We start from the raw sequence: 27,148 nt of genomic DNA, 5'->3' as shown, positions 1-27,148 counted from the left end.
CCATGTTGTCAAAGGTTGGGCATAAACCAGAGAAGCAGAACTGGTGTTTTACTGCCAGTGGCATCTGTAGATGAAGGAGAAAATTGACTGGGGAGTTTGGAAAAGTTATTTGAAAGATTGGTGCTTAGAGTTTGAGGAGAGGAGCAGCTCCATTTGTAGGTCAGTACTTAAAGCCATAAGAAGATCAGAGTGATGCAAATAATGTGTACTTCTAACACTGCCTTTGTAAAGATAAGGGGGTTTAACCCTCCAATTCTCCAGCAGACCTTAATGGTGTTAACTACAGATTCTGTATTCATTATATTGCGCTGAAATCTTTTTCCTTTAAAGCTCACAGTTGGAGCTTTCTCGTATTTTTTCAAAATGTCTTGTTTGGGAAAAGGGGGATTAACCTCATGAAAAAAAAAAAATATGGACAGGCTCATCTGCTGCTTCTGCAGTGCCGTTGCCTGCAAACCAGCATAGGTGACATCCTAGCAACTGGGTAGCTGTAAATCGTGAATAGCGGTCCCTAGCTTCTCCGGGTTTAAATCAGGTCTTTATGAGGAAACTGGTGTGAGTATGAATGGTAACACTCCTAATGAGTGGACGAAAAACAGAAAGGGAGGTTTTTGCCCTTCAGTAGCTCCTGAAGGTAGTAGCTCCTGTTAGTTATTGTTAAGAAGCAATATTAACATAATCATTTGAAGAAGTCTTCTGAGAGAAAAGTACAGCTGCAAAGACACAAGGGTTAATAATGAAGGTAAAGCCTGTTCATCTAAATAAAATAATTTTTTATTTTATTTTAAAATAAACTTCATCTCTAAAACCATGAGAATATAAACCCTGCTTTTCTAGTTTTAAGCAGTGACTGAGATGTCTGAGCCAAGCTGAATATCTCCGTATCACTTTATGCTGGAAATGAAGGGACAAACCAGCCTGCTGAGGTGAACACCAGAGCTGGCTTTACCAGCTTTGCTGCTTTTGAGCTACTGGGGTTAAATCCAGCCTTCCTAACACCTACTCAGACAGCAATTGCAGTTACTATGAGCAGCATGAGATGTCATTAGTACATAGTTGGGAGCATCCCTGCCATTCCAGGGAGGCGGGTGGGGATTCATGCCAAAGTGATCAAAAGATGCTTTTATTTCAGAGTGCGGCAAAACCGCATAGATTACCTGTCCTATGTAAATGATATATTTTTATTTAAGTTTCCAAGTTCAGCTGTTGATTCTCCTGCTGTGCGACGTTTACTGTTGCTTCCTACAGAGTATTGCAAACTGTGTAAATCGAGTAGTCAGGTTTTACAGAATGAGGGGTTTAATTTGTGCCCCGAAGGGAGGACCAGCCACTGGCTGGACGGCTTCTTAGTGGAGTCGTTAATAGTTCATCGGTAACCATTAGGCAGCTCAAAAATATTTTTCCTTTGAGAATAACCTGAGCTCTGCTGCAAGGAAAACAAAGGTGAGGGGAGAAGCATAGAATAGCAGCAGGGTAAAAATGGCATTTAAATTGAATGTTGCCATTAGAAAGGGTAATTTGTTATCAGAAAATGTAATAAAAATGTACCTTTGCTATGGCTTTTGAAAAGACTTCCGATCACGAAGAAATTTATTTTGATTCATAAAAATTGACTGGTTATAAAGCAGTGTTGTTTTTGGTTGCCATTTGTTTAAATAAACAAAGTCTTTAGTAAGGCTTTAAAAAAATTTTGATTTAACGCTAAATCACATGTGACATTTTTGCTGACTCACACCGAATACAGCCATTGATGGTCGTATGCAAAGTACTGCATAATTAATTCCTTGTTGACAGCCCTGGTGATGTAAATCAGAAACCAAGCTGTAGCTTTGCAGATCTTTCCACAGCCACTCCAGTGCTATTCTTCAGGGACTTTCTTCCATATGAGTCATTCTGAGTCCCCTTAAAGTCCTTTGCTGAGATTACCGAAATGGCGAACACGCTCTGAAATGAAATGTGACACTTGCAGAATTTGGAGCAATAGTAAGTGTTGGTTGTTGGTAGTTTGAAGTAGTATGTGTAGTAGTTCCAGGCTCGAGTTAAAGTGCTCCATTGCCTGTCCTTTGGAAGGAATGTGGCTGAGATAACTGGTTAATTACAGCTTTAAAAGATGACTTGTTGAGAAAGAGGGAAGGATGCTAAAATGTTCTGTCTGATAAGGGGACATTTTCCTCTAGTTTTAGACAAGCTGAAGAAAGCTTCATGCAAAATAAAATATTTTTCTAGTTTGCTGTTGCAAATACTGAATTTATTTCAGTTGCGTTACTATGTCTTATTGTTTAAGTAGAAGATATCCAGTGCTGAGAGGGAATATCAACATTTCAGTGCATTGCTCTTCAAAGAAAGAGACTGTAGTCTCAGATAGTGGAGGAAATGTGTGGTTTTATATGTAAGGCAACTTGACTTAAGGCTTCTGTTAGAGGAGTTTTGCTGGTGTTTAATAAACGTATTGCCCAAGAATACCTTTTCTTATAGTCAACAGTAATAACTTGCCTTGATTCAATTTTGCAAGTTCTACATCTTGGCATTTTCATTATACAACATATTGTAGATACTGTGTGAAGTTCCCCCTGGTCTAATTGCCTTTCATCCCCCCTACTTCCCCAATATTTGGAAATTAGTAACAGTGGGAGAACTGGCTTAGGCAGGTTCAGTTTACAGACTCCTCTGAGATTTTGCTTTCAGCTGTGAAACGTCATGTTGGATTTAAGTAATGCATCGAGTAAACCAATGATTATGATTGCAAAGTGGAATATAAAATATTTAAAGATCAGGTTAGAGGAAGGTGGCAAAAATTCTGCATGCTACTTACATGGATATTGGTGATTAGAACAGATTTTTTTTCTGAGGAGAATGTTCTGGCTAGCCCAGAATTTTGAAAGGTGGACTGATTTTGCTAATTAGCAGCTTAGAAAGTTAGTCCATTTCTCAATTTGTGAATATATAAGTATTAAGGTAAAAATTGCAGGAAGATAGCATTATGGAAATAGAGAAATCCTTAAATAGCTTGCAGAGTGAGCATAAATCCTTTCTGCATTTCTTTGCATTTATAGAATCCTGGAATGGTTTGTGTTGGAAGGGACCTTAAATATCAGTTTCGCCCCCCTGCCATGGCCAGGGACACCTTCCACTAGACCAGGTTGCCCAAAGCCCTGTCCACCCTGGCCTTGAACTCTTCCAGAGATGGGGCAGCCACAGCTTCTTTGGGCAGCCTGTTTCAGTGCCTCACCACTCTCACAGTGAAGAACTTCTTTCTAATATCTAAATCTCCCCTGTTAGCTTAAAGTCATTCCCTATGTCCTGTCACTGCATGTTCTTGTAAAAAGTCCCTCCCCAGCTTTCTTGTAGGCCTTCTTTAGGTACTGAAAGCTGCTATGAGGTCTCCCTGGAGCCCTCTGTTCTCCAGGCTGAACAAGCCCAGTGCTCTCAGCCTGTTTTCACAGGAGAGGTGCTCCTCTTTGTGGCCCTTCTCTAGACTCGCATGAGCAGGCCCATATCCTCCTTATTGTGGGGGGCCCAGAGCTGGGTTCAGTACTGCAGGTGGGGTCTCACGAGAGTGAAGTAGAAGGAGAGGATCACCTCTGTCAGCCTGTGTGGTTCCACTTGTTTTAATGCAGTCCAGTATATGGTTGGCTTTCTGGGCTGCAAGCATACATTGCTAGGTCATGTTGAGCTTATTGTTAACCAGCACTCCAAGTCCTTCTTCTCAGGGCTGCTCTCAATCCAGTCTCTGCCAGCCTGTATTTGTGGTTAGGATTGCCCTGATCCACGTGCAGGGTTCTTTTCAACACTGTGACTTGTACCCTGGCCTACTAAATTATTAATGTATTTTTATTGCGTTTAGGCATCTTGGGTATTACTGTTAATCTTTTTTTTTTTTTTCAGTGTATTATCTTTATAGTAAATCCTTTATAGACTTCATAGCATGAAAAAATATGTGTTGTGTTGTGTTGTGTAGAAATTGACCAGTGTTATTTACCTGCCTGGTCTTTAAAAACAACTGTTTAATTTTTTACATCATCACTGTAAAAATGATGTTTAGTTGGGGCCAGAGCTAATTTTTTGTCATAAGTTACATATAAGCATATGTGGTGACTTTTTGCACCCTCAAGTGAGTTTTATGAACATACTTTTGTAAACATGTTACCTAAGTACTATTTGTTAAAGGTGCTTGGCCCAACTGTTTCCTGGTGGTTGTTAAAAGCCCTTGCTAATGGAATGCTCTATCCTAATTCAACATGCTTTGCTACCTGCTTCTAAAGTGGTGAATTGCCTAGATATCAGCCAGTAGTAAATTCATAAGCAATTTGCTGTACTTTGTTCTGAAAATTTTCCAGTGCTTTAATTATTGCAATTGTACTGCTGTTATTTGCAGTTCTGTTAAACTTTATTGAGTAAAGAAAGCCTAAAAGAGACAATGATAAAATGCCAGTTTAACATTGTGTTGTTCAAGTCAGTGTTGACATTTTTCAAAAGAAAAGGACTATGTGAGTCCTTTAAGGATATGCTTCTTGTGGGGTGTACATTGGCCTTTAAGCAAAACAATCATTAGAAAATAGGAAAGAAAAAAAACAAGTTCCACATATTTTCAGAAGCTTAATTTTGGGATTCTCTTACTTTTGGAATTACAATATAAAGTATACCGAGAAGAACATAGAAGCTACAATAAATCTACCTGCTAAGTACTAAATCCTTTTATATTTTCAGAAAAAAGCCAAAGGCCAGCTCCTGTTTGAACAAATCATGTACCATCTGGACCTTATAGAAAGTGACTATTTTGGATTAAGGTTCATGGATTCTGCACAAGTGGCGGTAAGTAGCAGTGCTTTGTTTATTCATTTATTTATCTTAAGCAACAGTCTAAACCTGAAATCTTAATATTGACAAAAACAGTATAAGAAAGCTGCCTTTTTTGATTTAAGGTTTTGCGTGGAAGCTCTGTGGCGTGTTTGTTTGTGACTCCAAGTTTAATTCCACCTTAAGCACTCTTAACACCTTACAGGGCTGTTGTCTCTTCCTTTCTTGTCTTTCACTTGTTAACTGTCACACCTCCTGTTGTCATTAGTGAAGCTGGCTCAGAGCCTGGTGTGGCATGTAAAAATTCTTGATGCTGCTGATGCAGAGAGGAAGGGGCAAAACTAGTGTGTGCTTAGCCCTTTATTGTTCTGCAGAGTGGAGAAAGTTTTCCTTTGCCAATGCCATAAACTTTCTCCTCAGCAAAAGTTTCTTTCTTAATGTCTGCTTGGGAAATAATCTTGGCAAGAAGGGTATACCTTTGATTTGCTCAAATCAGTTGTGACTTAGACCTGCAAGTAGAAATTTTTGAGAGAATATAGGTGTGTTTGTTGTATGTATCAGACAGTTTTAGTAGAGCATTCTTGCAAACTTGAGTTTTTGAAGTTCATCATGTGTTTGTGAAAATGTGACTGCTTTTGAAAACAGCAGAGCTTTATTTGTCTAAAGAACCACAGTTCTTTCCACTTATGGGCTGTGCAATTGTTATAAAAATCTAGCCAATCTGTTTTAATTGATTTTTATTATAATTAATATCGAGAGACAATAAACAAGCAGCTCTGGGTACACCGGGGAGTCTCCGCTCCGCCCGTGAGCGGGAACTTCTGGGGATAGTCTCTTACACTTTTTGGCTTCCCGGGCTTCTTGGGCTTCAGCCAATCCTGTTGTCTTCTTTTCCCGGGCTTCTTCAGCCAATCCCGTTGTCTTCTTTTCCCGGGCTTCTCCACCTGTTGTTGGGTTCTTGTCTCCGGGTGAAGAAATATTATGTCTATCACAAGTCTGACCGCCATTTTAGCCCCCATAAATTTCATTCCTTATGTGTTTATTTGTTCAGCGCACAGATTTCACAACGCTCTGTAACAGGACATATCTCTAAGTTACCTACCCCCCCTTTTCTAAGAACATTCATGCAATTTAAACAGTGAACAAAACATTTCTTTGCACAATACTGCAGTTGACCCAGGGGAATTATTCCCTTGTTTCTTCTTCCTCCTCACTGTGGTATTGACAGGGGCACTTACCATACCCTTTGCACATAGCACAATGATCACAAAGGATTCCACCTCCACACAAAGTGCAATGATCACTAGGACCCCTGAGTTGCTGACACGAATCACTCTGATGTAACTCGCACAATTCTGTATAGATACTTCTTGCCAAGTACAAGGACAGCTGCATTTCTTCCTGCCTACAAGGACAGCTACAATTTGAGTGAGGTGTTAGACAAGGAGTGCATTTTTGTCTCTGTCCTGCATCCCTGTAACTTAAACATGTATTCACTTACCATAACATCCTCAAGTATAATGAGATCTGAGTTTTCATACTGTGTATGTCAGTCAGTTATTTGTTAGAGGTATTACCTTATTACATATATGTTAGATGGATGATGGATGTTTCAAGTCCACTTGAAACGGAATTATTCCATGATTAGAATGGCAGAGTGGGCGTACAGACAGTTGCTTCTGAGATAAATACCTGAACTGTTTGAGGTCAACATACAAAATTAGAGGCAATATGTTATTACAGGAAATGATGTATATTCCTTTACTTCTGAGGTGACATCTTAATTGCTACTGCTTTATATAATGGCAAAAAATCTCCCCAAGCTTGAATCTTTGAAAGAAGCTGATACCTTTGGACACAGTTATATCCACCCCAAATCACACTTTTATAACCTGATAGCTTCTTTTCAGAATTTTTGTGATTGAGCTTTTATGCTTAGCTTGTAACTGTAGAGAACATTCTGTTAGGGTAAAATTATTTGGCTTCAGCATCTGAAGCAAAATTTATGGCTAGTGGGATTAGCTGCTGCTCGGCTGCAGTTCCTAGTAGTGAAAGTGGCCTTAAACCTCTCGCAGAACAAGAGACATTTAACACTAAAGAGAGAAAGAGCATTGCACTAACAGATGGATGTCATCCAGAACCATGAATATCTCCTACCAACAGAAATCAGAGAACAGCCCATTGCATACCATTTTATATTTATAAAACTCATGTTAACTGTGTTAAGCATGTGCAGTTTAGGATGTTGATTATTGATAGTGAATCACTCCATTGCATTTATCTTTTTACTTCAGGAAAAAAATAATCTGTATGTTTAAATAAGGTATTCTACTTAATTTCTGCCATGTGGCTTCTGAAGTATTTTCGCATGCCCCTAGGATCCTATAAGAGCATAGTGTTAGTTATAACTGGTGAAACTGTATGGTAGACATTTTGCCTTCTTGTTCTGTTAGTAAATAACATCATTCCATCTTGAATTGGGGAAATAAGAGTTAATCTTTTCTGACTCGGCAATTGCTCATGTCTTGGTTTTGTCCAGAAAATTTTACTTCCAGTCCAGACAGCACCTGATTGAGTATTTGATACTGCACTATCTACCAGCTACAGGAGATTTCAAACTTAATTTACTTCCTTTTCTTAACTATGTGTGACTGAAAAGAGGCAGAGTAGAGATAACAATTTGTTTAAACTGGACTTTAATGATATATTCCGCATAATGAAGCAGAAAAAGTAGCATTTTGCCAGGAAGGCTGAATGCACCAACCAGAGATAATTGCTTTAAGAAGTGAAGAACTGTTGTAATGTCAGCCATCCTTGCGAAGAGGAGCTGGCACATTCTAGGAGAAACCCAGTCTGCAGCTGGAAACAAAGAGAGACACTAATCAAGTGACTTGTCAAAGATTATTCAGGAGACCTGTTAAATAAACAGTGTAGGAATTCAGTCCCTTACTGTGGACAAGATTGCCCGCTGGCTCTGAAGGAGATCTTTCTGCTACCCAATTTAAATTAAAGTATGTTGCCTTATTATGTGATGATACACACTGGCAAACTAGCAACATGTAGTTAAACAAAAGTTTGAGAAATGCCTTGCTTGTTTTAACTACAAATGAGTTTTCAACAGACTAATTTTGAACAACTGAAGGAGAGCTTTGTTTTCTTCTCTTGAGCTGCTGAAGTGATTCGTAGTTAGGTGTTTGAGTTTATGATGTACTGCGGAGTGTGGGAACCAAAGTATAATACAAACTCTTCCTGACATTTTGGAATTCAGAATTCAAATACTAGCTACTTTAGAGCAGTTCTTGAAACAGTTGGTGGATTGGAAAACTTGTTTTCGTATATTTTCTGTGTTCATTGCTAGTCTGATGGTTAGGAATAGATCTCCCCCAGCACCTCCCACAAGTAAGAGGCAGGAGGTGGCAGAAGGAGTTCCTTGCAAAACTGTCCACTATATAACAGACTTGATCTAGCAGACAAGGGAACAGGCTGTTGTTAATTGGAGTAACTTCATTTCAGGCTGACAGTGAACAGTGCACCATGTCCAATAACACAAAAGATGAAGGTTTTTATTAACTTCTTGGGCTATTTGGCTTTTTTTTTTAGCAGTGCTAGAGATATGTTTCTGGTAAGGATTTAACAGGTGGTAAATTTCTAATTCTAATGTACAGGTTGCAAGAATCAAATACTTGCTCTTCCTAATGGAACTGCACAACACATTGGTTTGTTGCTGTGGCAGTTTAACATAGTGCTTAATGCTGAAAATTATTTGTATAGCATTGCACTAAGTATGCACTGATTCATTGCATAAAGTATGGGAGCAGTTTTAACCTCCCTGTCTTACTAAAAAGAACAGTTTACCCTACCTTCTTGAAATGTTGCTGGGTTTTTGGAGGGGGAGGGTGTTGTGGTTTGAGGTTTTCTGGTGGTTGTTTTGTTTGTTTTTAATTTCTGAAGCAGCAAACTTCTTGTAAGGACTTCCAGTACTCTCTGCAGTTTGTTGTTCATACTGCTTTTTGTTTAGCAAACTTTATCTCTGGATTTCAGCAGTAGACTCTGCTGAGCAAACTCATCAAAACATAAGCTTTTTGCCAGGTCCACTTGAATTCCATGTTAATCACTTGAAATAAATCTTAAATTTCCTGACGTCTGTGTGTGTCCATGCAGTGTTGGTTTGGTGGTGGTTGGTTTGGTTTTTTTTTTGTCGTTCTCCGCATTCCACCTCCCCGCCCCCTCCTGCCCCCCCATTTAAAAGCAGTTCTGCTTCCCTTCTTCCCCACACGCCCTTATCATTCAAACAGCGCTCCTGTAGGCAGCTGTGGTAAGAGCCAAGCAAAGTAAACGCTGTCAGTGCCTGTCGCGGGCCTCTCAGTTGCCTTCCCGTGGAATGTGGAGGAGATGAGAGAAAACAGGAGGGAGGGAGATGAAAGAGACATGCACAGCCAGTCCTGGAGTCTAGAAATGGCTCTCTTTGCCATTGCTGTATATAAATCACCTGCAAGCCTGCAAGTGAATTGTTTTGTATATTTTCATAGTAGAGGAAGGAGTAAGTAAATAGTCTTTTATAGCAAGCGAGTGTATGGAATAGGAAGAGAGATTGTTTTATTTCCTAAAGAAACAGCAACAAAAAATGCTCAACTCATATTCACTGGTAGTATAAGCAAAGCTGGTGTAAATATGCTTCATTCTGCCTTAAGCTTCCTGCTTTGTTTTAAATACGTATTAGGTATGTTTCAACTAGCTTTCTGCAGCTACTTTGTTTTAACAGGTAATGAGAGCATTCTCAGCTGGGTGCACAGCAGCAGTAGATGGTTCAATAGTTCTGATCTGCAGCTAATATATCAATCACTACATACCCTGGGTGTATTACAGACTGACTTAACACACTCTGCAGAAGGCAGGGCTGCTCTGAAGACAGGAATGTTTGCACTTGGCATTGCAACCTGAAAATACCGGTTCTTTCTCATAACCCTGCTGCTTTTCTGTCGTCCATGGGGCCCACTGTGGATTTCATGGCACATAGTCTAACCAAAGTAGTGTTGCTAAGTAATAATTCATCTGTATTAATTGCAAAGTGATATTTGGGATTGATCAAGTGAGGTTGTTTTACCTGGGAATTGTGAACCATGCAGGACATGATAGATAGCTTGGTCTGGCTGTCGAGTCAATGCAGTTTATATTGAATATGGTGCTATGTTTACCGTTTAACTGAGTCATCTCTTTTGGAGGAGGGAGCTGTTCACTGTGCACAGCACTTAGCTAGCAGTAGAGACCTACTTCCGTGTGTTAACTTTCCAGCTTTGTCTTTCATTTCTGGCATAAACTCTTCAGCAGTGGGAGTATATGCAGTTATTTTGTGGAACATGTATGTGTATCTGTTTCTCTCCATCTGCCATCAGTAGCTTAATTTTCACATGCTGTTGTATGCAATATAAGTGAAACTATTATTTTGGCTTCACGTCTAGTATATAGCTTATAATTACTATTATTCGGTGAGGCAGTAATGTCCTCCCATGTGACAGTTGTTAAAATGTCACCTGTAAATAGATTCTGGAGAATTAGGTATAGCTGACCCTTATGCTGGGACATAGACAGCTTTGCTGTTACTAGACTGAAGTCATCTAAAGAACACGCCTGAAAGCCAGCAATATTTATTTTGACTCTCCCCTTCCACCCCAAGTAAACATCACAAGCAACTAAGTGCCAGTCTGCAGCTATGGTTTATGCCTCTCTGGCACATTGTCACTGGCTGACCTAGTAACATGTGAATTAAGTGTTTGTTTAGACAGCATAAAAATTTTAGTAATTAAAGTGGTTTGTCATAACTTTTTTAAAGTACATAATGCTTTCTTGAAGATTGGCTTTAAACAGGATGTCTCTGTTGTTCAAAACTGACATTTTGCATTAAAAACTGAGTGAAAGGATCATGCTGAGAGAGAGCTGTGAAAGATTTTTATTAGATTGTTTTAATGAACTACTTGTTATTCCAAGATGGTCTTCACTAACACATAATTTGTTGGTTTTTCATGTTTCTTTTTTGTTCTTTCTGTGAGATTTCTTTATTGATAATTCAGTGAAAGTAATTTATTTTTCAGCACTGGTTGGACAACACAAAAAGCATTAAAAAGCAAGTAAAAAGTAAGTGTTCTTTCCATTTTCTCCTGGGATCTCATATTGAAAATACAGGAGGGAAAGAGAGTTGAAATGGGTGGTGAAGAGCAGTGTACTGTAAGGGGTGACAAGACCCAGGAACAAAAACCCAGCGTGGTGCTGCTGATTGTTTAATGACCTCTTCCCTCTGTAGCTCATATTACATTAGTCTAATGTCCTTAATTAGACATGGTATAGGTTTATTAATTGCAGTTTAGATGGGCACAAGGCAGCTGAAGATATTTTAGTGTTACCGATCGTTATCCTGACTATAGGAAAACTTGTCTTGGAGCCTCCATCCTCTGAGGCAGTCCTGAATGTCTGAATCTGTGTTTGGTCCACCAAGTCCTTACCTGCTGCACAAGGTTTTGTAGTATGGCCTGGTTTCAGTGGTGCATGCTTGGGTAAGCTGTGGCATTGGCTGGTTTTTGTTCAGCAGCTTCCTTGCTCTGCGCTGTGCGAAGTCTTCAGGGATTTGTGATGCTGTGTTAATGCAACAGAGATTTTGGAAGCACCAAGAGAGAGAGAAAATTCCTCCTGTCAAATGCAAGAATCAGCAGAGCGCTGCACATTTTTAAAGAATTGTTAATCCATCCTTTTGCTGAATTAACTCTTTGGTTTCCTGAAGAGGTGATTGTTCCACAGAAGGGTCTGTTAAATATGTGCCTGAACTTCTCTGGAATAAAGGGGCCTGAGTTAACAGAAATGGGTATTTCCCAGGCTGGGAAGGTGTAACAGAGACAAAGAGTGTGCCTAGGGGTTTGGTCTTCAGACCAAATGGCAGAGTTAAGATGCTCAGCTTTCTTGGTGGTGGATAGAGTCCTTAAATATAGGAATTAACCTAGTCTTTGTGTGATTTTGGCAGGACAAATCGACTTAATGTTGGATTGACTTCTAACATATCAAACTATTTTGTGTGTATATTAAGAGTCCTTTCACCCTGATGTTTTTCATGCATTCCCCTGTCACAAATGAATTCCTGCCTTAAGACATTGTGGTAGGACAGAGCCAATTTCAGTCAAGTTTTGTGATGTGATTTCATGTATTAAAAAAAAAAAAAAAAGAATGTTGAATGAATTCTACTTTGCAGTTGGCCCACCGTATTGTCTACATTTTCGTGTGAAGTTTTACTCATCAGAGCCCAACAATCTACGTGAAGAGCTAACAAGGTAAGAAGAATTTTACGTGAGAGAGGGGTACCCAGGAAAGGCCAGTAAAATGTTTTTGTGGTATTTATCTAAACAGTTGTGTGATGTTTTGGAGAATTCCTTAGAGCTGCTTGCTTATTTGTTTTTTTTGTAAATGCTTCTAATCTAGTTCTCATGAAATAAACGAACTGTAATACAAAGAGATCTATATATTTACTATATTGATGCACCATTTTCCATTAGGCAATTCTGGCAACTAATCTAAGTAGCTTATACACAGTGGACAGAGATTTTCACTGAAGAGAACAGACATCATTCCTCTTTCTTTATTATTCTTAAATTGCATTTAATTTCAACTGTGTGTAGTCATCCTGTCTCTTTAGACAGAAAAGTATCAAATTGCAAGTTAGAGTTTATCTTTGGCAAAAGTTCACTTTGAAGTTTCACTTTGCCACTATGAAACATTTCATTCATCTTGAGTTCTGCCAGTCAGACCTTGCTACACAGGCTTTAGCAGGGCAGACCTGAAACCTGAGGGCTTTTAAAGCCTGTTTGCCTGCTTAGCTAATCCCCCAGAATAGGAAAACAGCAAGTCTTTCTTCTGTCTCGAGGACATTTTATGCCCTAAAGAAGCAGCGGGAAGGGGAGCTCTGCCATGGTTATGTGTATCACTAGCAGGGGCTTTCTGAGGGGTCTACCTTCTCTTGGTGCAGCTGGGGCTACTTTTCAGTTTCCACAGGTGCAGCTTGCTAATGTTTTCTGCCGGCTTTCCATCAGATGCCACCAGTCAGAGGTCATGTAACACAGCCTCAGCATGGGAAGTATGCTTGAATTGTTTTGCAAGTGTTATGTGGCTGATAAGCACAGACTGGACACACGCACTATACACTGGAGGCCTGTGCTCATTCTTTTGGTATCTAGGGTCAGCACCAAACAAATTTATTCCTCACATATGGGCCAGAGTACAAATGACTTTGGATAATGTTTGGTTTAGCAAAGTATTTGTGGATTTCCAAGAGACCTGTAGGAAAATGGCTTTCATCTGTTTTGTGTCTGTGTATGTGAGTACAAGTACCCATAGGCACATGTTAAAACAGAAGCATCATCTTTGGTTTTGTGTGGATGGCTTCTGTTCAGTTATAGTAGAATTCAAACTGGATACCATTGCGGAGCCTGGTGTTTAGTTGATGGGACAACTGCTTGTCTTGGCAAAGGAAAGCTGTGTACCAAGATGGCTCAAGAGAGCTACTCTTTGTGGGTATTGGATAGGAAGGATTGGTGTTGCACACCAAAGGGATATTTGTATTCAATATTTGCCCAATTTCTAAGCAAGAAGAGTGCTGAATAAGCAAGGCAGTGAAGAAAAGCTGGCTCTGAAGAGTGAAACGTTTGAAAAGGCTGTTCTGTTGTTTTGGTTTGGGTTTTTTTTGTTGCTTTGCAGTCAGCTGAAAGGGTTAGATTTTAACTAAGCAATCCATATTAGGAACATTTATTTTTGAGATACTTTAAAATATTTATTCTCTTACAAGATCTGTATAGCTATGAATAATGAAGAAAACGTGGAAGATGTAAGTTGTTCTTTGCCCTAGTAGGATCAGGAGAGGGGAAAAAGAAGATGGGTATTCTCTTTCTTCTTCCATGAAGCACTGTAGGTTAGCTTGTGACAACTTCTAGTTTTGGGTTTACTTCATTTGAAATGTGTGCAAAGCATACAAACTCAACTGATAAAGCCTTAAAAGATCACAGTGCAGTTTGTTTAGTCTTGAAAGCCCATGTAAAGAGTAGAAAACGTTTTTATTTGTCAGGCTCTAACTTCCTCCTGTAAGCTGAGCCACACATTAGAAGTATTAATCAATGACATTTATTTCTTATTTAATCCTACAGGTATTTATTTGTTCTGCAGCTGAAACTGGATATTCTTAGTGGAAAGTAAGTATTACTGATAAACAGCTTTTTAAACAGTTACAGTATGTTTAGCATAGGATTTATTACACTTACATTTGGATAATTAATAAGTTTTGCTAAGTAATGTAATGTGGGGCTTTTTCTCTAAGATATGAGTTTTCTATGCATGACTAGCAGCAGAGGAATGCTTAAATAATGTAGTGCTTCTCTCTTGTTAATTTGCTGAAAATCTACTAATCCTTTTTTCATTTTCTTATCCCAAACTATTGCAGTTTCTCACTGTTGGGTATATGAGTTGTCTGCTAAGTAGTGTCAGCTAAGGGTTTAACAATGCACTTGTCTTACAACAGATTGGAATGTCCTTTTGACACAGCCGTCCAGCTGGCAGCTTATAACATGCAAGGTCAGTAGGTACAAGTGGGGAAGGATGAAGTTGTATGAACAGCTTTGTGTGTAGACTATTACTTTTAGTCTGTCCTTGTTGTATGCAGAAAATAAGTTTTGTGCAGCTGCTAGCGATCCAGTGTGAAACAGCTCTTTTTGATTGTAATTTTGTTGTGAGCATGTATAGAAAATTAGTCAGTTCCCTAGGAAATGTAGCAAAGAGGTTCTGAACAGAAACAGCTTTGTCCTAAACTTGTTTTCTCAGGTGCGTGTGTGCAAACCTGTCCACTTTCACATATGAGATACGAGTTTTGCAGCCTTTGTGAATTGCTTTGAGGTAGTAACATAGTTCATTATTTTTCATTGTAGTTTCTGCCATGTGCTTTATTTGTTGTACAAACTGGGTACAAAATTATTTTGGTTCTGCACTCCATTGAAAAATCTTGCATACAAAATCCACCAGCTTTTGACTGCAGCTTATTTGTAGAAACATGTAGAAAACAGTGCGTGATGTCTCAAGCTGGTACTTGAGCATTTATGGCTGAACTGCACTTGCTAGTATTTCAGTTCCTTCTTCTGTCAAGAGGTGACATGCTGTCATTTCTCAGCTGTACAGCACTGTGCTTCAGCCCTCTGAGACTCTTATGAATGAATTGTCTTTAACTTTTGATTCCAGCTGAGACTCCAGCATCCATGGCTTCTCTGAGAACTATGGTCTGACCTTCAATTGCTTGTATAGGTTGTACATCACTGATCTTTATGGATGATGTCTGCTGTTCGTTGGATGAGGGTGTGATCTTAGCAAATATGAACTTTTCTGTTGTTTCAAGCAGGGGAATACACAAAAGAAAGTGAAGTTTTAGAAATGTCTGCTAGAGCAGGCATTTAGGTCCTTGGAGGATACAGTTAAATGGCCTTATTCAACCCAGTTTAAATCTACAAAAAAAAATCCCAGAACCTCAGCTGTAAAGTCCTCTTTGATGAAGAGAGAATTTTTAGATGTGCCATGCGTTTGTGCTGCACAAATTCTCTACGCAACATTCATCTTATAAACCAATACACTGTTGTACTTACTTTGCAGGGCTTAGGTAACATGACTAAGTCACTGAAATTCTTTCTTGTACAGATGTTTTCCAAAACAGATTTTGTTCTTCCAGCAGGGCCTACTAATGGCTTTTATCATGTGTAGGTATAGAAAGCTGGGATTAAACTGTAAAGGTACCTGCCTTTTTAACCCGCTCTTTTGTGTGGAAGGAAAACAGTTAGACTACATTCCATAGTTTAAAATATTAGCATTGTTAGAGCCTTAAGGTATAGGTTCAGTGAATAACTTTTGGAAAAAACAAGGTGATCTAATTATGTCATATATCCATTGCTTTTTGTGCTGGTCTTTTCTTTCCTCTCTCCACAGTCCTTGTAGCAGGGCTTTAATCTTACTGCCTGACAGCTGTGTACTTTTATTTAAATCAGCTGGAACCTAAGCTGGCTTTGACAGCATTCCTTTCAACAGAGGCAGGCGCTTTAGTGGGAGTAAATTATTGTAGAACTACAGACTTCCTCAGTCAGCATTTAAAAAAAAGGGGGGGGGGGATAAAAAGGCTCTTATTATGCTGCAGTGTTCAGAAATCCAAGAAGGGGGTTTTTAGAATTTGTATGTAGTTTCTGCACATATGGATACTGTATGTGTGTATTTGACTTCGCCATGTCATCCCAAAGATGTCACTTGGTTTTTTTCCTACACAAACATTGGTAGGTTTTTTTTTCAAGCATAACAATTATTGGCCTGTATCAGACACCAAGGACCGAGTTATAGAATTATTCCTAAATTTTGGACATGAGCTGAACATTAAGAAACTGCTTGAAATTAATGAGAGGAGCAGATGCTTTAGTGATTCTGAAAATCAGGACATTTTTATAAAGGTTTCTAACTGTGATTTTCAGCATTTTATGCATACATCAATCTTCAGAAGCTGGACCCCCCTGTGGAAGGGGGTTGTGCTTTTGATGTGGCAAACCCGTTGAATAGTATGTTCCGTATGCTCTCTAAATAGCATCTCATATTGCCCCTATTGAGCATGCAGCAGTGGACTGGATGAGCCATTTGACTGACCCAGTAGGGCATTTATTATGTTCTTAGATGAAAAGGAGAGCAACAAATAACAGCTGCAGGATTGTTCCCTGACACAGAGTAATTATATCAAGATGGGGGAAGTTATAAAACCAGAAACTGATTTTTAGAATGGTTTTATGAAGAGTCAGAACTGGGTTTGGGGTTTGCAGCTCTCAAGAGATTCTGTTTTAATAATTTAAGGCAAAATTCTGTTTTAACTTAAGTTCGTTTTAACCTGTCATCTCAATAAAGATATAAGTGATAAAACATTGAAAACTTTCTGCAAGAAAGAAAAGAGATGAGTGTCAAGGATGTTGACAGCTTCCTTGGAAGTTTGTTAAGGAATGCATCAATAGCACTTTGTAAAAATTAATGCAAAGCTTTTGTGCAGACAACACAACTACTTGTTCAGTGTTAATAATTTTGCTGTTAAAAAAGGTAGTGCTTCAAATAATTGGGAGGACTGGAGGTTGAGAAACAACACAAAAAGAAATTTAATATTTTAGATTAACTAGAAAAGTATGCAAAAGTTCCTGTGTTACTGTGAACGCTGCTTGACAATGCTGTTCTTCTGTAGCTGAACTTGGAGACTATGATCCTGCTGAACATGTGCCTGAACTGGTGTCTGAGTTCAGGTTTGTTCCCACCCAGACCGAAGAGATGGAACTAGCCATTTTTGAGAAGTGGAAGGAATGCAGGTACTAGATCTTCCAATGCATGCTAACCAGCTGTTAGCACTGATTTTTCTGTGAGAGAATGTATTAAGATGCTGCTGGTGCTTCTTTGGTCCTGTTCAGAAATGTAATTCTAATATGGTTCTGTCATATTTTGTAAGAGGATGTAATGTGCAAAATTGAAGTTTTTCAAAGGTCTGAGTTAAATGATGAGGTACAGATTCTTGAAATGTAATAATTTTTTAGCAATGGTTTCAGATTAAAACTTACAAAAGTGACATTGATGTTCAAAGCAAACAAGTGTCAGCAGCATTGGGGTTTTTCACAAACTTGCAGGAAGTTCTTTTCCTCTTTCTTATATACCGGGTTTTGCTTTCTGTGCTTTGTCAGGCATCTTACCTAACAGCAAAACGTTTATTTCAGGGGTCAAACACCAGCACAGGCTGAAACTAACTACTTAAACAAAGCTAAGTGGCTGGAAATGTATGGTGTAGACATGCACATAGTCAAGGTATGTTTAACCACAGCATGGTGAGCTTTGGTAATGATAACGTTAGCTTTGTTGTGCATTTCAACACTGGGTTTGCTTGGAGGTGTGGGGTGGAATATTGTACTCATCTAAGCTGTGTAACAGGTGATCTGGCTTTGCATCAGCTGTCCACTTTACAGTATACTTTTTAGAAGGTATAACTTTAGAGTAAGCATATCTGCTCTGTGTTAAATATGTGATTGGTGTGGCAATATGGACTACAGTTTGTATTTAGACTAAAAGCTATGTGAAAATCATAGTAATTAAGTTAAAACTGGCTGGGGTCTAGTCAGCTACAAATGAAGAACTACAAGTGAAAATAGATCTCCTGTGGAGAAGGAAGTGCAGAGAACCACACAAGGAGGTCCCTATCACACAAACAAATCAAGAAACTTTAATTTTCAATTTTAGTCAGCCTTATTGAGGATTTGCAGATTAGAAAAATCCATTGCATAAGGTCACTGAAACACAAGAGTTTTGTTGTATAAAATAAGCAGGTATACGTTTAATTGTGACAGTGGGCAAATAAGCTACATTACACTGGAGTAACTTGGATAAAGGGCTAAGCATCAAAATGAACATAATCTTTATTTTGTGGCAATTAGGCAAGAGATGGCAATGATTACAGCCTGGGATTAACACCTACAGGAGTTCTTGTCTTTGAAGGAGACACAAAGATTGGTTTGTTTTTCTGGTAAGCTCTCTGATTGTACATTAAGATACATTTTAAATTTTTACTCTTTTGCTTCATTTGCACTAGCCTTACTATTGAAAAGGAGACAGAAGCAATAGTGCTAGTGCAGGTTTTACATATAATGTCATCTGGGCAGCTTTTTCAGTAAGAAAATGTCTCTGTGCCTAGTAAAGGGCAGAAACATCTCTTTCTGCCCATCAGTAAGGACTACTCAAGAACAAATAAACCCAAACCCAGATCTATATACATCTAGTCATGGGATGTAGAAGTTCCTCTGGTTTTTATGAACATGTGCTTCTTTATCTGTCAAGTACCTGAATAACACCCCACAGTTTCTCGTAAGCATTGTGATGAAATTTTGTAGGGCTTTATATTGCATAAAGCACAAGGTGAAGAACCTAGCTAGCATATTTTGGACTGGATATACAGTAATTCATGGATTTAAGTGCTTTATTATCTTCATTCCCATCCAGTCTTTCAAAACTGTATACAAAGAGTTAAGGAGGCAGATGATGAGGTAAAATTTCATCATAGATCTATTCATTTTGGGTTAACCCAGTCCAATTTTGTAAATGGCAGAACAACACTCACTTTTTAGCAGAAATATTATCTGTGTGTCTTGTTCCTCCACCATCATTTCTAGGTATTTTTTTTTTGGTGAGCAGGGAGGGGAAGAAATGGTTGCAGTTTTGTGTCATGTCATGCTTGCATTGTTTTGGCTGGGATTTTGTGAAACAGAGTCATCATAGGAATTGATCTGAGCTATATTATACAATGATTTTTATTTCTGTAGTAAAGTAATGTTATTTTGGTCTGCCTTTGTGTCTTTCTGAGTTCAGTTTTGTGGGCTTGTGGAAGAGTAGGCAAGCAGGAGCATTTGGGTGCAGTTTGATTTCAGTTCAGATTACCTTTTTAGAAGTTGCTGACTTCTTATGAAAGTTTCTAATTAAATTTTAAATTTTGAAGTGCTACATTGGTATCCACAATATAATGAAACACTACTTCATGAACTTAAAACATCCATAAAACCAGAAAAAGAAAATCTGGTAGAAATACTTGGATCAGCACATTGAATGTACCTCTCAGTGAGTTACTAAGATAGTTTGATGTAACCTGCTTTTTCTGTTCATCTTGCAGGCCAAAGATAACAAGGCTTGATTTTAAGAAGAACAAACTCACTCTAGTAGTTGTTGAAGATGACGAACAGGTAGCTAACTATCTGCTTAGTTACATCTCAGTCTTAATTATACAGTACTAGTTTACATACTCCTGGTCTCCTTTAAGTTTTGAGAATTAACAAGACTTTTCGTTGTGACTTGGGAAGAGGAGGGGAATGAAGGGACTTAAGTATAAAATAAATAGGCTTAATTACTTTTATTCTCACCCTGTTTTTAAAAGAATACCTTGTGAAACTAGTGTAGACCAGATAATTGGAAACAGTGTGCATTGTGCAAGAAAGTTTACAAAAGGGCTGTGTACCACATTTAGGGGAATGAATTTAGGTTCATACTTGCTTTGACTTATTCAAGCCCCTTGTAAATTGTCAGTGTGCTTTGTGTGCTTTAAGGGAAAGGAGCAGGAGCACACTTTTGTCTTTAGACTGGATCATCCCAAAGCCTGCAAACACTTGTGGAAATGTGCAGTGGAACATCATGCTTTCTTCCGGCTCCGAGGTCCTGTCCAAAAAAGCTCAAGTCGATCAGGTTTCATTCGGTTAGGATCCCGGTTCAGATACAGGTGAGTGTCACCTGTCAGTTAGCATGCACCTTCTGTCATTTCTTGCTTTTCTGGGATATTATGTGTGGAAACACGAGAGAATCTGGTATTCATTCACCTAGGACACAGAGATCAGTGAAACTTGCAAACTGAGTGAGTTGCATTATTAGTTTTATTAAAAGCATGGATTTTCCCCCTGCGTTTTTCTGATATATCTTCAGGTGATTCTGGTCTGTGCAGTAGGAAACCAAAGGTTTCTCAAGGTTTGTGTTCTTTACATAGCATCTGTAGTATGTTGTGGTTTATAGGTCACTTCATCTTGAAAGTCCACCCTTTTAAAAACTATAGAGGGATTGATGATTGACTTAACCAGCTGGGGACATCTCAAGTCTTTTGACTCCTGAGTTTCCTGTCTGTGTGATGGTAGTGCTTCAGAAGCCTAAGATAAAGCCAGTGCACGGACAGACTTCTCAATGGTTTGTAATCCCAGACCTGTCTGCAGGATACTATGTGTTGCCCCACCAGAGTTGGTGAGAACGTATGGAAGGGAGTGAGGTGTGACCCCAGGCAGTACACACGTACTTTGCTTCCGTTTCCAGCAGCTGTAGCAATACGTCAAGTCTGCTTCAGGAAGGATCGATGGTACCAAAGAGCCAGCAAAACAGGAGGCTGCTACTGCCTTGGGGCAAACTCTGGCCAAATTTGGGGGAAAAAGACTTGCTTGGGAACAAGAGGATCTAAATGCTGGAATTTAGTCCTATTATCATTTTTCTTTATAGCCTTTGGCAACATACCTTTAGCTTTACTCTCCTAGAATTTTTAACTTCACCCAAACTGCACGCACTTTGACAACAGGAATATGTAAAGGACAAATGTGTTTTTTCAGCAATTTAGTGTTTTAAGGAGTCATTGCTTCAGCCTTCTGTCTTGGAAAAATGGGGTAAAGATTAGGATGTGTGTGGAACGCCTTCCCTTTTTTGTGAAAAGCCTTCTGAGTTGTTAAGATTGGTATTCTGAGTGAAACTGAGATCAGTTATTAAGCTCTGAATTTAAAATAAAATGTGATGTTTTGATGAGCAGTGTCTATGTTCTGTCATTAAAAGCAAGCCATTTATCTTACTGGTTTATATTTTTACATGGCACTGTTAGTGGGAAAACAGAGTATCAAACGACCAAGACCAATAAGGCCAGGAGATCAGCATCCTTTGAAAGAAGGCCCAGCAAGAGATACTCAAGACGAACACTGCAAATGAAAGGTAAAAGACCTTCTTTTCTGGGAAGTATAATACACTGTGAGAATAAAGTAATAGTATCCTTCATAGGTTGTGTGTAGGGATTCTTCTGTAGCTGGTTGCCCTTGAGTTTTCAAAATGAGGTTTTCTTTGACTTATCTGGGAGATCACATGTATTTATCAGAAAAAGCCTTTGTCCAGAGCATGTCATCCTAGCCTGTAAAGCACCCAGTAACATTGCGCAGTAGGCCTCTGTACAAAGATGGAAAACGTGGGTCCAGAGACCAGCAGTATATTAATGATGATATTTGAAATTTATTAATCAAGTTTGAAATTTTTCAAAGGGGTTTTGTCACTGTAGGAGTTGCACTCTTTCACAACTTTACAGCATGTGATACCTTGTCTCTTGCTCCCAATTGCGTAGATCAAGCGTGACCTCCGTGCATGCTTTCAGATATTTCCTTTTAGATCCAACTCTTTGGTTTGCTGTTCAGATTTTTTTATTCTCTTTTTCCAATGTACAATTTGGATTTTACACATTGTACATGGGATACAGGCAACTTAGCTCTTCGTTGCCTATTTTTAGGCAGTGCTAGATTTTATTTATAATGTATAATATATTAGATATTTGGAATTTATATATAATATCAGTATTTAACAGAACCTAATTATATATTTTAATTAGCGCTTTCTATTTTTGCAGCACATGCTGCTAAACTGGAAGAAACAAGGTAAGATGCATTCCAATACTTAAATTTCTCTTTGATGTTTGCCACCTGTACTTAAGCACATGTCTGCAGGAGGAGATTATAATATTAGTTAAATGCAGAGAGCATTAACCTCTTAACCATGGTTTTGCTGTGGATTTTTTGTTTGTTTGCTTTATGCAAAGCCTCTGGTTTAAAGCCTCCTGTGTTGCTGTCACATAGGAGATTTTGCCAGACTTGCTTACTAGCAGGAAAAGAGGTTTTATGACTAGCTATGATTCTGGCTGTTTATGAGCTATAGTTCTGTGTGCTGCCATATAAAGAGATTGGGTAAAAGCGTGTGAGGGTGTCTTCTTTCCAGAATCTGCCTACTCTGGCTGTGTGACTGAAATACTTAATCAAGTGAAGGTCAGAGACGGGGAAAACACAGTAAAATAAATATTGGAAATATAGCAATGATTTTCTGTTCTGTACTATGCATGCATTTATTTTTACATACTGAAGCGTTTTTTTTATATATTTATCCTAAATTTATTCAGAATCAACATTAAGAGGGAGGCCTTTTGGTTCTTTATTTCTGTACCTAAATTTTGCATGCGTAGGTTCATACTTGCTGTTGCAATGTAAAATACTCATGTGAATCTGAATCATACAGTTTTCAAACTCTTCTCTGAAGGAGGACAGGAAACTATGCTCTAATTAATTACGTGGTAGTAAAGGAACTAGGTCATTCAGTTATGGTTCTGTCCTTTGCCCTTGTAATCTGTGAACACTGCAGTGATCAAATGCAACCAGATTGTTTTTTAAAAGTAGGTACTCATAGATGTTAAGCATCAGGGCAGTCCGGAGCTGAGTAAGGAATGTAAGGAAGTAACATTTCAAAACAAAGGTGTAATACAGCCCTGTGTTTTATGTTTGTAGCAGCAAGGTTGTTTCTCGTGTGAGAGGGAGGAGAAAGTCTAGGAATTGTCTAAGGACAAGACTGCAGTTACTTTAATAGAGGTCTGTCTTTGTGACCTCCTGTATTGTCTCTTCTTTTTATAAAACAGGAAAGTACTCGTCAAAACTGGGTGCCATTAAAGTGCTTAAAGTTCCTCGCATGCAAGATGTGACTGATTAATAAGTGCCCTCAGCATGTTGTGTTGTCATACCCTTCTCTGAGTTTCATGCTGCTTAGGTCATTCTGAGAGTGGGAAGAGAAACTTCATCTGCAGTTTCTCCTGATAAGACAGTCTTCTGATCTGTACCTAGGTGTGGCAGTTTGTTAGTCTCCAGAGCAATCTATGCCATTTCTGAAACTCTACACTCGAGCTTCGGTAATTGAAATTCATCATGAAAGATGTATGTTGTTCCATTCTTTTGTTTTAACTCAGTACAGGGGAATGTGCTACCCACAAGGCATTCCTTAATATTTCTGTTAAATGTGCACTATTCTGTGGTAACCTCCACGTTCTCTCAGTAGAGCAGGTGCAAAGTTGGGGAACGGGCAAGAAACAGCTTGTTTGCTCTTGATATGATGATATTTAAGTAAAATAATTCTAAAGAATTGCTGAAGTAGATACGGAAATCTATTTGGATTGTCAGCTCGCCAGATTGGATAGCTACTGTCCAGACTCTAAAACAAAATATTAATTTATTAAATATATTAAATATTTAATATAAAATTATTAGTAATGCTGTGCTGAGCTGCTGTGCATGTAATTTTGAATGGCTGCTTTTAAGACTCTGAAGCAGGAATTCATTCAGTCCATTAGAGATTGTATGCAGAAGAAATTTACTAATTTTTCTGATAAACTTTATGATGTGAAACTTCAAATCAGAAAAGTCTTAGATGTGAAACAAATGCAGTATCTGCAGCATGTAGGTAAGGTTTTGACAATGTCACATTTTACTGAGTGTTTAAGTAAAACTATATTGGTTTTACTTTAAAGTGCCCCACCTTACTGCTGAATCAGGAAGAGTTTCTAAACCAAACTGGTTTAGTAAAGGAAGGGGGAAAACTAGGTGAATTACAGAGAAACTGCATCTTGAACAAATAAAAAATGTGATACCCCTAGTTACCTAGAAAGAGGCAACTGACCTAAACCAGAAGTTATTAAGGGTTCTTTTGAGAACAGTTAAGTACTTTGGAAAGATCTTCATTAGACTTGGTGTTTCTTTCTGAAAATCCTTGCAGTTCTGCTTTGTTAATCTAATTCTAATTTAAATTCTTTTTTGTCTTTTAGTACTGCAAACAATGCAGTTATACACCAAACTAATGGATCACAAGTAAGAACTCTCTCTTTTAAAAGACATTTTTCGTGTACTCCGCAGAATAGAGGATTTTTTTTTTACTCATTCTTAAAATCCAGTGATTGACCAATTGAAAGTTACAAACGGTTAACTATGAAATTGCATGCCAAGAAATGACTACTAATTAACAAGAAAGATAATTAGTTAATTTAGTTGGACTAAGGAAGACACTGTGTGCTCCAGTGCTATAGAAACTATGCTATTATAGACACAGATTTTCATAAGCACACAGAGTACCTTTGTGTGAGGGTTGTAATTATCCAAACTACATTAATTCTACATGTTAAGTAACCTTGAAAAAAAAAAAGGGGTGGGGGGGTGGAGGGGTGTGCAATTCATCAGCACCTACTTTGATTCCTGGTTAGAGTATTTCTTTTCCTCTGAAAGGGAAATGCACCTGCAAATTTAAGAACACATTGTTAGCAAAAGTTCAATGTTTTCTTGGTTTAAGAGGGAAATCAGACTCCTGTCCCTTTGCATACAGAATACTTTGTTTCACTGAAAAGGATTGTTAGCATGAAGTAATTCTTCTTCCCAGTATCAAAAAACAGGACTTGGATTTTGGAAGGACCCTGTCTCTTTCTGGTGCATTTCAAATGCAGGGTGCAACAGGAAAGGATCATATTGGTAGAAATGAGATTATGGTTTGGTTTAACATTAAAATACTCAATCTGTACTGATACATAGGTTGCTACTCTGCCCAGCCTTTTGCCTTCTATGCAAAAGGAGTTGTTTTCTTGTGAGCACTTACATTTCAAGTGGCAGTCCAAAGGCTCACAACCCGAAGGTGCTGGCTGTTACTGCAAAATTACCGTCACAGAAGGAAAGCATTACTGCATGAATTTAAAAAGGACACAGCAGGCTGTAGCTTCTTAGTGAAACTTTAGAGCAGCATATGGTCCCAGTATGCCATACTGGAAAAGACTAGGCATAGGTATCTGGTGCTGTGGAAGTAAGGAAAGAAAACAGCCTTGCTTTAGCTTGGTACTTAAGAAGTGATGACATGTTTTGCTATGTGTAATGTGTCATTGCTTCATTAATGTGTGTATAGTAACTTACTTGTTTATATTCTGTCTCCAAAGAGCTGGAATGCAAAACCAAACCTACCTGTCCTAACAGCGGTTCCTTCTGCCCCAGTCTTAGTGGAAATAGAAAACCTCCCAAGGAGCCCAGGAGCCAGCCAGCAAGACAAGAAGTGGTATGTTCTGCTTTGCTGGGAAATGAATTCTGCTTGCTTATGCATGATTCAAGTAGTTGTTTCTTTATCTGCACTTAAATAAGCTGCCATCCTTGTGTTCTTTATGTAAGTTGACAGTCAACTTACAATTAGTGGTGATGCAGCTGATTTGTTGCTGTGAATGTAGGATGGGGAGGTGAGGACAACAGGCTTAGTAACTGCTAACTGAAAGAAAATTTCTCCAGGGGTGAAGAAATTATTAAATCATCAACAGCATTTTCAAGTCTTGGAGAGAGCTGGGTCCTTCTCAGTTGCAATAATACTCCTTGTAACCCTTTGCTTGATATCACGGGGCCAAAGGACTTACCTCTATGCTTAACAAAATGCAGAACCTTGTAAACCACTATCCTTGTGAATTGTCATTTGAACGTTGTGAAACGAGCAAGCTGACTTTTTTCGTTATTCTGGACAGAATGGGAGCTTGAGGAAAATGACATAAGCAGAAGATAAGAGCTTTGATTTCATGTAATCAGACTGTTTTATGATTGGATGCATCTCAAAATGAGGGTGATTTGTTTGAAGGTAAATGTACATATAATTTACCTGAAAGTAATTTCACATTGCAAAGCTATTTCAAAGCCAAAACTGTCATATGTCAACGTAGTACTTGTGCACATGCCAACTTAACTTTTTCAGCTTCTTGTGCATTCAAAGGCAGTATGGCTTCTCCTTGAAGTGTAATTCTGGTTTCTGTGAGGCTCCAGGAGCACCAGTAGCAGTGATGGAATTGAGCAACATAAAACCTCTTATCTTAAGCAGTTTCAGCCCTCAAGAGGAAGGTCCTTCTCCCATTGTTGGGCATATAAACCTACTTTGCTGCAGTATCTCTTAAAAGTATATGATACCTGTTTCTAACAGTGCAATGACAAATGTACTTCAATTTCCTAAATCTTACTGATTAAAGACTTTTAATCCCATGGATTTTGGATTATAAGGGGGGTGGTAATTCTGCTTTGTGTTGCATTTTATTGAAGTGTCAATCAGAATATATGATCAATGCTGGGTTTTTTTCTTTCTTTTGCCCTTGATTTATCTAGTGTCTGAAATCTGTGCTTGTCTATGATGAGATCCTGTTGATCACTCGATTCCTTCCGTGGTGGTGGGTGAAAGGTGGTGGTTTCTTTATTCTTCAGCATTCTCAATATGGTTTGCGTTTTATTCCTTTGGTCTAATTGCAAGATGTATGCTAGAAAATGGCATTTTCTTTGGTGGAAGTGTTTGACTCTTGCTCCAAACAGCTCTTCTTGGGTATCTGATTTGTGCTAGTGTTCTTGCTAGTATTTGCAAGGCTTCTGTTGCTTATGAAATCCCACTGCTTTTGTTTAGAAGCAGAGAGGAGTCTGTAGCCAATCTGTTTCAGTTTTGGTCTTGGTCTGCCTGGTTTTAGGATTAAGAATTTGAGCCTGTCTGTCTTAATATTGTCAAGGAATCTAAGCTTACATGCCAGCTGCTGCAGTGTCTAGGCTTTTTGTAGAAGAGTGGGGGTGAATACAAAATACACCTGCTTGTAACCCAAAACAACATGCCATAAAGAAAACAAGCTGCTTGGCAATGGATGCATTTTAACTGAGAGTGTGCA

General features: G+C 38.6%; 1 protein-coding gene across 9 annotated transcripts in view; it reads left to right on the top strand.

The window, feature by feature from the left end:
* Positions 1 to 27,148, top strand: part of EPB41L5 (erythrocyte membrane protein band 4.1 like 5) — a 56,008-nt gene that overhangs the window by 7,301 nt on the left and 21,559 nt on the right. For 8 of the 9 annotated variants that reach the window (XR_009962462.1, XM_062607140.1, XM_062607145.1 and 5 more), the window contains exons 3-16: positions 4,708 to 4,812; positions 10,887 to 10,929; positions 12,032 to 12,110; positions 13,974 to 14,018; positions 14,345 to 14,397; positions 17,066 to 17,186; positions 17,586 to 17,673; positions 18,297 to 18,385; positions 19,523 to 19,592; positions 19,953 to 20,122; positions 21,251 to 21,357; positions 22,037 to 22,064; positions 24,266 to 24,308; positions 25,415 to 25,530. Coding sequence is in view for 7 of the 9 variants with exons in the window: in XM_062607140.1 (XP_062463124.1) it covers positions 4,708 to 4,812; positions 10,887 to 10,929; positions 12,032 to 12,110; positions 13,974 to 14,018; positions 14,345 to 14,397; positions 17,066 to 17,186; positions 17,586 to 17,673; positions 18,297 to 18,385; positions 19,523 to 19,592; positions 19,953 to 20,122; positions 21,251 to 21,357; positions 22,037 to 22,064; positions 24,266 to 24,308; positions 25,415 to 25,530 (1,157 nt within the window). In the remaining 2 variants the exon portion in view is untranslated. Of the gene's footprint in view, positions 1 to 4,707; positions 4,813 to 10,886; positions 10,930 to 12,031; positions 12,111 to 13,973; positions 14,019 to 14,344; positions 14,398 to 17,065; positions 17,187 to 17,585; positions 17,674 to 18,296; positions 18,386 to 19,522; positions 19,593 to 19,952; positions 20,123 to 21,250; positions 21,358 to 22,036; positions 22,065 to 24,265; positions 24,309 to 25,414; positions 25,531 to 26,606; positions 26,680 to 27,148 lie in introns of all 9 variants that reach the window. The other variant, XR_009962463.1, reaches the window with a different exon arrangement.

This window comes from Pezoporus occidentalis, unplaced genomic scaffold (assembly GCF_034315485.1).
Source record: "Pezoporus occidentalis ecotype Australia unplaced genomic scaffold, CSIRO_AGI_Poc_V1 ctg12, whole genome shotgun sequence".
Classification (NCBI taxonomy): Eukaryota; Metazoa; Chordata; class Aves; order Psittaciformes; family Psittacidae; genus Pezoporus; species Pezoporus occidentalis.
The sequence above is the reverse complement of the archived record's forward strand: the minus strand, read 5'-3'. Positions and strand labels throughout refer to the sequence as shown.